General features: G+C 36.1%; 1 protein-coding gene across 5 annotated transcripts in view; it reads right to left on the bottom strand.

Annotated features, from left to right (window-relative positions):
- Window positions 1-13,130, bottom strand: part of PDPK1 (3-phosphoinositide dependent protein kinase 1) — a 45,741-nt gene that overhangs the window by 7,641 nt on the left and 24,970 nt on the right. For all 5 annotated transcript variants that reach the window (XM_032126179.1, XM_032126177.1, XM_032126175.1 and 2 more), the window contains 10 exons: window positions 12,742-13,011; window positions 8,993-9,035; window positions 8,666-8,803; window positions 7,496-7,640; window positions 5,098-5,195; window positions 4,262-4,337; window positions 2,703-2,771; window positions 2,139-2,235; window positions 717-890; window positions 79-296 (listed from right to left, as the gene is read on the bottom strand). In XM_032126179.1, coding sequence (XP_031982070.1) covers window positions 79-296; window positions 717-890; window positions 2,139-2,235; window positions 2,703-2,771; window positions 4,262-4,337; window positions 5,098-5,195; window positions 7,496-7,640; window positions 8,666-8,803; window positions 8,993-9,035; window positions 12,742-13,011 — 1,328 coding nt within the window. The remainder of the gene's footprint in view (window positions 1-78; window positions 297-716; window positions 891-2,138; window positions 2,236-2,702; window positions 2,772-4,261; window positions 4,338-5,097; window positions 5,196-7,495; window positions 7,641-8,665; window positions 8,804-8,992; window positions 9,036-12,741; window positions 13,012-13,130) is intronic.

Here is a 13,130-nt window from a genome sequence, read left to right on the forward strand (position 1 = left end):
TAATTTGAATCAAAATCACTTATTTTTCAGGATTCTTTATTGCTGTGCAAGCTAGTTAGCTACATTCAAAGATCCTACCAAGGATTTCCACCAGCTTGTTTTGCCAGAAGTAACCTCTTTTCATCTTCAGAAAATTGTAAATCCAGCTCAAAGGAATTGTTGTCAAGATCATGAATATACTGTTCAATATTTCCTCCTGATGTCTGTGGTGTACTTGTCTCTGCAGCAGACAGTGAATGGGAAGAGGCAGAACTAGAAACTTGCATGCAACCGAACTGACTCAGGAGATTGTCATACTAAAGGAGGAAACAAAATGAAGTAATTAAATGTCTTTTATTAAAAAGCTTATTTTGCACCAAACTGTGGCTTTTAATTTAAGCATGCTTTTGTTTATTTTGCTTTTGGGCAAAACCCCAGCCTATTCCCTATAGATCAGCAGGCATTTATGCAAAAAAGTATGACTGATCAAAAGCAAGCCAGCCTTGTTTTTTCAAAACACTCGCTTTATCGGAAAACAAATGCTGATTTAAGTAAAAACATAACCAGCAATTTTTATTAGACTCTTAATAATTAAAGTCTTCATCAAAATATAACTAATCAGTAGTTTCAGTAAAAATATTTATATTATTTATTTCTATCAATAATCAGTAATTACGCTATAATGGAAGTAAGTCTCAGGCAGCATCAGAGCTGAATATAGTAGTAGACAAACGTACATTTCCATAACAATCTTCATCATCCTCTGACATAGCAGGTAAATATGCTGTAAGTTTAGGGGGTGTCTGAAGATGTAGGTTCTCCCACACAATGGACTCGAAGAAGGGGTGAGCCTTAAGAGGTCCATATCCTCCCATTTCTTCACAACCTAATCTGTTGGTAGCATCTAGAACCTAAGCAAATTAAAATTAAGTTAACCTGCACAAAATAATGAAAATGTAAAAAACCAGCTTGTCCCACTGCCCTAAGCATACATATCTATAATATAAGGAGGTTGTTAATAATAAATTTATCAGTATGTCTTGTCAACAAGATTTTGTATTAGATCAGCTCACAGATCTAAGGACAGGAGCACTTCTTTAGGTCCACACAATTTTCTGGCTTTGCTTCTTCATAAAGACTGAAGCAAACATACAGAGAAGGCCTGATGAAGCACACCTCATTTAAGTTTAGTCCACCATCACATTCTAGTGATGCAAGAAGCTGTGGAAACTATAGTTGGTGTCAAACATCAACCTCTCAAGCACCTTAAAGTGACACAGTTCTTGGGATACAACCAGGTTAATACAACCTGGACTTCACCATTCAGGAGACACCGGCTTGGCCATAGAGCTGGCCTTGGACACAGGAACACACTGCTAGGCCTTTCAGGTTGTATTCATCATCATCCACAAAGGTAAGTGCTTCCTCCTTATCCCCTGCTAATATGATAGGCTATTGAACTTTAAAAAGCTTATAACACCTAAAATGTTCTCTGCATATTCACTTGAGTGGCTATGATCTCACTGATGGAACAGAACTACTTTTTCTTCCTACTTGTCAAACCTTCACAGGCACAGTAATTCTTAGGCTGATACTATTGAGACATGTTAAATGCAAGATAACTGCATGCTAAAATGCAAAGCAACTGGATTTATACTGAAATGAATATATCTGCCTGTGATGTACAGAACGCTGTTTTCAACTAAACGATCCATTATACAATGCAAACCCAATTAATTTGAGAACTATGTAAGCCTAAGTATTTGAATCTTAATTTCTGTTTGTAATGCACAGTATCTAGAATTGTTTGCTTCCATTTCATAGAAAGACAGTCCTTGTCCACACTTTAGAATTCAGATTTAAAAAAAAAAAAAATTGAAGTGCTGTTTAATAACAGATGTTGACTTTCAAGACACTCCCCTATACAGTCAACAATGCTCACAGATGTTCCTATTATAAGATTTGCAAGAGCGCACAAAAACTTTCAGGAAAGAGAACTACGTAAGCTGAATGTTTCCAATGTCATCACACCATTTAATGACAAATCAAGTTCAGGGATATCTTTTGGTTCAAGAAGTTAGGCATTTAGGCACTTGGTCAGTTACGAAATCTACCAACACAAGCCTTACTACATTCAAAAAGAAAAGCCCAAGATTTACCAATAGCTTTTCCACGAGGTCCTTTGCCTTGGGAAAAAATTTTTCTGGGAAGTCATATTCCAACTTTATTATCTTCTGGAATATAAGATATTCATTTCTGCAGAAGAGAAAAATATTAACTCTTGTTATTAGCTCTCCATGGTTCTTTCACCTTAACCTGAATAACCCAGACAAATACTAAACAAGAAACCTACGAGTTAAGTTACTTTCCCATAAATCTTCCTAGGGTGAAGGAGTACTATAACCCTGTAAGCACCAGATACTTGAGCAGTAACAAGAAAAGCTCAAATGACTCAACAGAGAGAGCTGAGGATATGCCTTATAAAAATATAGTTACATGGCAAAATTAACATGCGAAATTCTAGGATAGCTTAAGGAACCTCTCTCTCAGGATCTCTATAGCTAAGCAATTTCATGACATCAAAAAGGACAAATAAAAGCAGGCATGACATTAACACCAACTCTGTATCATGAAAATACTTCAGAACTGGTAGTAAGGTAAAAATCAAATCAGAGACAATATATTTATGATCCACAAGTAAATAATTAGCTCAAATCTCTTACCCAGCTCTAAATGGAGGCAATCCAGCTACAAGTTGATATATTATGCATCCCAGAGCCCAGAGGTCAGAGCTTCAAAACAAAGAGGAAGAAACATAGCAACTTTTTGTAAAAGGAGTCTTTACAATGTAATTTAAAAAGAAAAATTCTTAACCTTCTGCTACTTAGAACATAGCGTGAACCCAGCGGACAAACCTGCTTTGTATAATTTCCATACTATTTTCACTTCAGCCCTTGACAGAAGAGTAGGCTAGCAACACAACTTTCAAGAAAGAACTGTAGAGTAACAGTCCCACAAAAACTGACTACAAGCACAAGAGGAAGACAGCTGAATTCTCAGTCAGAATAATGGGTATGTAATGACTCTGAAAAGAATACTGATTATCTACATGACGATTCAAAGATGCACCCAATTTAATTCAATATATGCCCTTTCAGAATTAAAATACTTTCCTCTAAATATCTGATTAAAAAAATTACAATTCAGCTTTTTACCTTTTTCACTTAAAGCTTTTCTTAAGACACAAACAAAAAGACAGGCTATAATGGTATGTGAGGGAAAGTTAAATTTTAGTGTGGTGGGTAAAGTTTTAGTGTGTTGGCCTGAAAGTGTACTTTTAACTTATTTTACCTTGAGGCAACCTATCCATAGATTTGATTAAAGCTTCAAAGCCCTCATAGAAGACTAAAATACTAACAAAGACTTAAAACTACTCAATGTAAGAGTTTCCTGTACAGATGAAGCATTATGCAACTTCTAAAAGGAGAAGATATTCTGAGTAAGTCTTTCCACTAGCCAAAACAGTCAAAAACTCTTCACTGATGAAAGAAGATGTGAAAAGTCTGATGGTATTTCTCTGACTTCAAAAAATGCTAGCACAAATTACCATACCTATTCATATAAACGATCTTTTGTACCTGTGATTTGTCAGCTACTAGCTTACTCTTCCATCATTGCAATAAAATAGATATACACATTCAGTAGGTTACCATCAACAAACAATTTTAACAAGTTAAGAAATTTCTTAAGGGCATCACTCGTACCAGGCACAGAGACAAGCTTTAAAATGTTGCAAATCCCAAATACAGTTTTGGAAAGGTAACTGCAAGTTGATCTAAATACAAGTCAAAGAAAGCTGCAGCCTTCTCCCTAACTGAACAGCACGTGACATTCCATTGTTACTACAGCAGGAAATACCATATTTGAGCAATCTTATACAAAATGGAATTAAAATAATTATATTATTTGGATAACAGACAAAAGTTTTTCTGATCTATTTATGGGTAAGAAGTCCAACTTCACCTTACACATCTCCTTTTCCAGCAACACCTAAACCTGTTTGTAGAACTCCAAAAAGTAGATAAATGGAGGAAACCAGCCCTCAGACAAGAAACAATACTTGATAAGAAAAAAATTTTCAAACTCTCTTAAAAAACCTTTATACTCAAGCATCTTGTTTCTTTAAAATACTGAGCTTGCTTGCTTGCTTGATTTATCCATTCCTCCCCATTCGACAGCTTCCTGACAGAGTCAGTAAAGTTCTGGAATTTGGAGTCCTCACCTCTTACAGGCAGATTTCTCTGTCAGCAGTTCTGGAGAAACATACTGTGCTGTCCCTACAAATGAGTTTGCCCGCGCTGTTAGGGAAATAGAAAGAAATAAGCAAGCACATACTCATGGATAAGCCAATATTCCCCTTCCTCCCCTGTCCCCACTCAGTTAAAAAAAAACCCCAAAAGGCAATCCATTGCAAGTTACATAATGCTACAAAGAACCCATGAGAATTTAATTTCTCTACCTGTCCTCAAAACCTGCTTGGAAGAAACAAATCAATCTCAGTGGTACCTATCTGGTTCAAGAAGGTAGGCATTTAGGTATTAGTTAGTTATAAAATCTACCAACACAAGCTTGCTACAGTCAAGAAAAAAAAAAAGTCTATTGAATTCAGTTCAGCCTACTGCTTTTTTCAAGCATTGTTTGCAGCATCTATTTACAGTCTATTAGTAACAACTAAAGACACATTAATTCTAGAACCTTCACATTTATGCAATTCTGACAGCCACTGGACTTAAACATATAAGCAGAGTAAAACTTACTGTATCAGGTTAGCCACAGTACCTGTTTGTTTGTATTCTTGCCTTGCAAATGAAAACTAAGTAATCTGAAGTAGTTAAACTACCCACTGTATTTGGTAATCTAGCTGGTATACCACTACACCAAATATTACCTCCTCTGACATAATCTAAGTAGCGACAGTCAAAACTGTTTCAAGATATTTTAGTGATTTAGGTAAGGTAATGATATTTGAAGGTTACAATTTGGTAAATACAACATAAATACATTTTCTAAGGATCACTTGCTATAATTACTGGCGTCACATAATGAATAATGGCAAACCTTGTCTGCTATCCGCAGATAATACTTTCGCTGTTCCAAAGTCTGTTATTTGAATGTGCATATCTTCATTTAACAAGATGTTCTCTGGCTTAAGGTCCCTGGAAAAGACAGATTTTTATATTCAAACAGCACACAAAGTTAAAACTGACCTAAGTCTAGTGACTTAGATACATAATGCTACAACAAATGAGTGCAGACACTCTATAAACATTGTTACAACAACTTCTCTAACTTGTAGCTGTCAACCTGCAGACTAACAGATTTTGGTAAGTCCATTACTTAACTTTTTTTTTAAAACATCGAGTAAATAATTATCTCAAAACTACGCTACTGTGCATGTCACATGCTCAAAAATTTAAAAAAAAAAAAAAAGGACAAACAAAAAACTCAAACAAATCCCAACAAAAACCCCACCTCACAAAGACACACACAAAAACCCAAGCCCCTTCACTCCAAAGCCTTAATTTAAATTAAAAAATTAAATCTGATAGATTGATATGGCATTGAGAGCTTCTAGGTCTCTTTCCTCATTGCAAAACTCCAGTTGGTCAAACACTGGCAAACCCAGCCCTAGCTAAATGTCCTGACTGGGTAAGAACCATAGATCACCTCCATGCATAATCTGTAATTTCAAATGCATGCCTACCATTTGCATAGACACTGCCTCTGATTCTGAATAAAACCAGACTTCACAGTATCACAAACACGACAGAAAGCAATACAGAGGTAGATGTCAAGAGGTGCATTAGAAACAATTTAAGAGCATTCTGTTGCACTGATACGATATTCCTTTGCACCAAGTTTCCTTAGCTGATCCAAAAAGAAATTACATACTTCCCTCATAAGCAGTATCTTTGAATACTCATAAAGAAATCTAGGAGCATGGGAGTTGTTTTGTTTGACTAATAAGAAAAAAACAGTAAAAACTGAAAGCTGTTTCTGTCAATCACTGTGCAGCATTATTTTCTTCAGATTAAAGCCCCCTACTATGGAAAAGCATGAGTTGTACAGTTTAAAGTCTGGAAACTAGCACAAACTGTTTGTAAACAAACAGTTCTGTGTAGGGCCTTTTTAAGATACATATGTATGCAGATATATTGTACTCTGTACACACATATATACTGTTTATATAATATATCATATACCCACATTAATACAGTATTATGGATCTATAGCTATATATCCAGATACACAGAGAGGTATCTGTAATAAATTTTCCAGGGTAGCCTGACTTCTTGAAGTGGTTCTATCTCATGTCCTATTTCTTCAGGCAGCAGGAAATCCCAAGAGCTTTCAGGCACTGCTACGGCTGTGGCCTCATAAACTTCATATGAAGTTCTCTAACTGCAGAATTTCACTGTTTTCTTTTGAGCTCCTCGTAGGGTCCTTCATATAAAGACAAGTATAAAGCAGCTCTTCTACAATATAAGGCTTCCAATATAGGCTTAGTAACACTGAGAATCGTGCTACATTCATTTTATAAGCATTCTCTCAGCCTAAACACATGGACTGTAAAATCAAAGTGAAACTAGGAGTTCTTGAACTTCCCCCCTCCCCCTGTAGGAAAACCTTGTGCTTTCAGTACTCTCCACATCTATCCCCCTTAGATTTTATTTCAAATTATTTCACAAAAACTTGTATTTAAAAGGAAAAAAAGGGTTTTTAATAACTTGAAAGAAATAATGCTATCAGAATTATCATCAGTCAGCTTTTTGCCAACTAGCATCTGGTGTCCCACGACAACAGCTTGGTGACCTACAGACAGAACAGATTTCCTACCCAAAAAGAAGTTCTGCAGCTCTGATGTCTAGCACTTAAAGTTTTATTTAATAAACATGAATGACAAAACATGATTATTCAAACAACATACCACATCAAAAACAACTTCAAAAGTACTACTCAAAATTCTGCTAATTTCACCACTTACCTAATTATTGTGCAGCTTTGTGGAAATTGTTCACTCAGTGAAAACTAATATAGATTAACTTTACTTGATTACACAGTACACATTAAGTCACACACAAAAAGAATTCTAGTTAACTTTTGCTACATAACGACACAGGAAAAAAAGTGTAGTTAAACCAAAAGTCAGTTTCTGGTTTTTAGGCCAACCGATGAAGCTTGAAAGACAAGCTTTGGGTAATGTTAATTCTAGGCCAGAAGGTTGTCTTACTTTTTCCTGCTCCAACAGTTGGTATAACAGCAATTGGCTCTCCTCCTCAAGTTTGCTGTGTTTAGTTACTGATGTTAACTGTACTAGTGCTGATCAAATGCAATTTGTGCTCTTTAGCTTTCCACAAAATCCACATTTGCTTTTACCTTCACAAAGAACACTTCTAGAAAAAAAAAAAACACCTTGTGCATGGTCAACTGCATGTCTGTCTCAACTTTGTATTACCTGTGAATTATTCCTTTCCCATGCAAATACTCCAGGGCTGATACAATTTCGGCAGTATAAAATCTTGTACAGGTCTCATCAAACGAGCCAATTTTGCGTATATACTTTAGCAGCTCTCCGTTTTTGGCATAGCTAAGCCCAAAATCTGAATGTAACTCAGTTAAGGTTTATTTCTAAGCCAATCTAAAACAAAAATCCCCACATCTTATTCCAATGACAAGAATACTACTAAAAATAACATGAACAACAGGGAAGAAGTTTGTTAATTTGAAACTTTACAAGTAGCAACCCAAAATAATTTCTTAAATATGTTAACAACCTAGGACATGGGTCCAAATTTCTTAGCATAGCAAAAACTACATAAAGGGTTAACTCTGTAGTTTTTCCAGAGAGTGGCGTGATTAATTAATTTAAATTACATACATAATTGCCCTCAAAGAGAATTATTTACAGTAATAACTGATCAAAGTTAAAAATTGTCCCATCACCTGGAAAGCACCAGAGCAAGTGTTTACACTGCAAAAGAGGCCCTGTGAGCTCATACTGTATGATATAGTACAGTAGTGCTTGCCAGCACTATTAGCAGCCTCTGGGAAAACCAGAAAACTACCTACTGACCCAGAGAGAGCTTGGGAAACGGTAGCCCAAACAGAGGATTCAGATTATTGTATAAGCACCTTCACCTTTACATAAGAAAAGTTTTAATAATAGCTCTAATTGTAGAAATGAAACTAGTAGGAAATATAGCTGGCTAGCCCTATTTTAAATGCAGGAATTATGGTGTTTTACTACAGATATACACACACACACACACACATACATATACACATCAGGAATAAAACACTTCTAATACATGCCCCCCGATTTAGAATTTTTAAATTATTTTAAACTTGGACCCTTCAACATTTACCACATCATAGACAATTTGTTTGACTGCTCCCCCCCTGTCCCACAAGACACCTACTCTTCTCTTTGAGAGAACCCACTCGTTCGATCTGCTTAATTACTGTTAAAAGCATGACTATAAAAATTGCATCACATACATTACGATATTTTAAATACCTCAAGTTAAAGTCATCATTTCTGTTAGACCATGTTTCAAAGGAACCACAACTGGGCATTGTTGCTCTTAAGAAAGTATTACAGCAAGTTTTAATATACAAAGGATACATAGCTTTTCATCATCCTGAAAGGTGAAGTAGAGTTTCACAAAAAAAGGGTGATCCAGACGGGACATTACATCTCTCTCTCGTGTCACATATGGTACCTTGTTTTCTTTTATGATATGACGTTTTTCTAGAATTTTAACTTAATGAAAAAAGAGAGAGTAAAAATGCAAGAGGTACAATTAAATGAATCCCACCCTGTTTTGGAGTTTTTTGGTTATATATAATTAACATGAAACCACTAATTCTGTTTCTTCAATGGGTGTTTTGTAACTGGACTACATTGATACCGTATTTTCAAAAAGTTCATGTTAAAGGAGTCAGTACTTACTGGCATATTCTCTAGAACTTGCCAATTCGCGAGCCAAGACAACCTGTTGCCAGAGGAAAGAAAATATATTGTAACTGGCCACTAAACACATACACTAATATTGATCTTCCAGTAGGTATTTGGAACACAGCAAAATATTTAAGCATGCGTTCATATTATGCTTCAGCAAGACTTCTGCAGAAATTCAGTTCAGCAGACCAATGCCTGATTTGCCAAAAGACTTACACGTATGAGAGTGTGAATACCGATTTACTTTTTTCCAGAAGAATTCTGAAGATGGTAATGTAAGTCAAAGTAAACTGCGAAATCTTCTTAAAGGGAGGAACAAAAAGCAACAAGTACACTGAGGAATATTCATAAAAATAATTGTCACAGTACTTTGCCTAACATAGATGGCAAAGATTGAAAGATAAAATTTATCTGAGTGAGCAAAAGTAAAAACTGAGACAGAACTTTAAACTATTTACAATTTGTTAAGAAAAAGATTTAAATAAAAGGAACAGAAGATTTCCAATTAGTAGAAGCAAGGGATGAAATTTCAGGCAAGCAGGTTTACATTTTTAAAGAGAAAAGCTTTTGGAGGAACACACGGCTCGTTTTTAAGAAAGAACTTTATAAAAGGCAACTTTAGAGAAAATCTGAAAAGTCCTCTTGCATGAATGCAAGCAATAACCTTGTAACAACAGATGACTACAGCTTTCTGTTTTTCTCATTGTAAGTTTATATCCATTTCAACACCTTGCTAAAATCTCAACTTCATACTATTTTCTTTTAATCACTGCACCAGGCTTGCTTCTAATCCACTTCTCATTATATTCTAATCCCTTGCAAAATCAGTTATAACAGGGTACTCCAAAATATTACTACATACACCTGATGCTAAATGTTAGGTATTTAGGAAATATAAACAAGGCATTTTTTTCAGATGAAAGAAGTGCAGGCAGTTGCCCTGTTTAGTACTAGGAAATTGACCTCAGTTCAGTAGTAACAGGCACCCTCAATTTTTTTTAAGAGTTCATCTCCTACAAACACATTGAAGTTTACAGTATTTGATCAATGAAAATTTCCATTAGAATCAACCAGTCTGTTACAATCTGCATCTCTGCATAAGGAATTTTTGAGATCCTTCTGTGTACACATATAACACTAGGTAAGATGTGCAGTCAAATGAGAATGCTATTAACTTTTCTAATTTTTGTAGCTAGGTTTCATCAACCATATCTACCACGAAAGCTTCTGAAAGCAGGTCACTTTAAAAGGCAGTTATTAAATAAAACCCCATATACATGGGGACCATACTCAGATGACAGAAGGCATCAGCTGACACAGATGAAAATGTATCTTGGCACATTAAGCTATGGACTGACTCTCTTCCAGTCCTGCACTGTATCCAATTTTTTACCATTGTATTTCACAGGTATTTCTCACATACTTACATGGATATTGAACAGCTGTGTTCTAAGTACCCACGACTAGGCACTTACCTGATAGCAGGAGTACCTTGGTACCCTCAAGTTCCTTCCTCACCAAACAAACCTGAGCATACCTTATATCTTAACTTCCTCCCAACTAATAATCCAGAAAACCCCAGCAGACAGCCAACAAAAAAAAAAAAAAAAAAAAAAAGGAAAAAGAAACAAAGAACTCAGAGGTACATATTAATACAATGTCTCTATTATCAGGGGGCTTGAATCTTATCCACCCTATGGGAGGAAGTAATATCAGTAAGGAATGTAAATAGTAAGAAATTAGAGGTTAGCTGGATAGCTTAAAAAAAAGACATAAAACTAGCAGAAAAACAAAAGCATAGAGCATATAAATGTGTAAGTTGTAAATTCAGACAACAGCAAGGCAAGAAATGTAGTTAAACATCCCAAATTGAAGGAAGGGGAGATAGCTAGAGCAGAGAACCCTCTGAGGCTACAGTGCAGAAATAACTGCCAACATACCTGGCATACATCATGACCAAGCCCCACTCTAAACTTGAACAAATACTTCAGGCAGCCAGAGATTAAATCTGCATTTAAGAACTGGTTTTGGTCAGACAATCATAATTCCTTAGAGCTCCTGTTTTAAAGAAATGCCTCATTTATCGGTGGAGACAAAACCAAGGTGGAATATACATGTACCCGCTATATAGAAGGAGGAGAGCAACACAACATGCCGCCTCAATCATGAGAATTTTAATTCTTCCACCACATAACAGATATTCTGAAAGTAGCATGAAGCCGTCTACAAAGCAAGTAGATTCTCATTAGTTTAAAAGAGCTGAACAACAAGTAGAAGGCCCTGCATTTCTGTGTTTGTTTATACCAAGCATGGGTCCAAGAAGTTGCAGCTGCAGAAGAAGGTCCCACAAAACTGGAGAGTGCTCTGAAGAAAAACCCTGAAGCCAAATCATGTGCATCTCTGTTGAATTTAAAATGCAGCACTGGCACTAGGTGAGAGTTTGTGGTAGCTTAACAGAAGTCCAAGAAAATGAAATATGTTCATTATGACCTTGAATAAAATATTTTTTTAATCTGAAGATGCCATTGGATATATGGCAATATGAAGGCCCCTGCTTTTTGAGATAAACACTTTTTATTTACAACATTGGTGAGGATCTTGCAGAGTACATCAGATCTCTGAGTCTACAACCATGTTTAATAAGAACAAATCATACGCTTTTTAACAAGATGTTTTGATAACAACATAAAGGTACATGCCCCACAGATCAAATGCTCTGAAGTTGATACATCAGAAGGTTGTGCTGCTGTCCAGGGGGACAGGTAGCAAAGCGCTGGAACAAAAGTTTATTCAAAGCCTGGGCTAAGCCCTATGAACTCCTCTACCTACATGGAACACGGCATTAACTTTCAGAGACCAAAAGCAGGAAGGAAAAGTGTATTACTGAAGCAAAGTGTTCTTGTATACCCAAGCCACAACAACTCTCTTGGATTCTTCAGGGAAACCTGCAAGTTATGCAAACTATGTGTTTGAGTGCAAATTACTCTTGATGAGCACTAGAGGCCTGCATCCTAAACACCACAGTAGGCTGTACTGGAAGAACCAGAAAACCTCAACATTTAGAGACCTACAACCAAAAATTGTATACAAAAAATATATGAAAAAGATACAGAAATATTATTCTTACAACTGGGAAAATACTGAACCATCAGATTAAAGTATTAATTGCTTCATGGATTCATTAAGGTAACACTTAAGTAATTCATTTTTGTGCAATGCTGTGGATGTAAGAAACAAACCATTTAAGGCTACTGAACACAAATATACTGACTGTGACTCACTAAGTCCTCAAGGACCATGACACTAGAGGCTGAGAAAGAATATTGGAGAAGTATCACTGTTCTTTCTTTCGAAAGCATCTGGCAGTACCTCCTGACATAGACAGGACATTGCACAGTTCTTACCATTAGCTCCTAGACCAGTTCCAATCCTTTCTATCAAACTTTTCACATAACCTATTATGGCTATCACACTTACACTAGAAAGCAATGTTGACTGAACATCCAAGCATCAAGTCATTAGGATACAACGGAACTTTTGATCAATTTAAAAGGAGCTTAAAAAAAACCCCATCACCACCCATATTTAGGGTGACACTTAATAGGCAAGCTTAAATCCACTATATTCAATTCATTTACTCTTCAAGCTGCTCCCTCCACATTTCAATCTCATCAGTCTTATACAACAAACTTTCAAGTTTATCTAAGATATCTGGCACTTCTTATAAAAAGTAAAGTTACCGTTGAAAAAGATCCTTCACCCAGAATTTTCCCAAATTTGAAGTCATCAGGTCGTTTCTTTCGAGGCTGTGGAGGCTGCTGTCCTGTATGTTGTTGCAAGGAGTTTGAATTAGATCTTGATTCAGGTGCTGTGCCCTCCATGTTAGATCCCTGTCTGCTGCCACAAGTGGAAATGACAGATGGAGTGCTGGAATCTGCTTGGTTTCTCACCATTGATGGGGATGAACAGGAGCATAACACCACGCTTGACTGGATTGGAACAGCATCATACTGAAAATGATGAAAAGAAATGAAACTATTATTCCCATACCTGACATAACTACCATGCACAACTGCACTTTATTTCCATACAAGAATTGTGTAAATTCTTCTTTGAATGGGTCATCATT

This window comes from Corvus moneduloides, chromosome 16 (genome assembly GCF_009650955.1).
Source record: "Corvus moneduloides isolate bCorMon1 chromosome 16, bCorMon1.pri, whole genome shotgun sequence".
NCBI classification, from domain to species: Eukaryota; Metazoa; Chordata; class Aves; order Passeriformes; family Corvidae; genus Corvus; species Corvus moneduloides.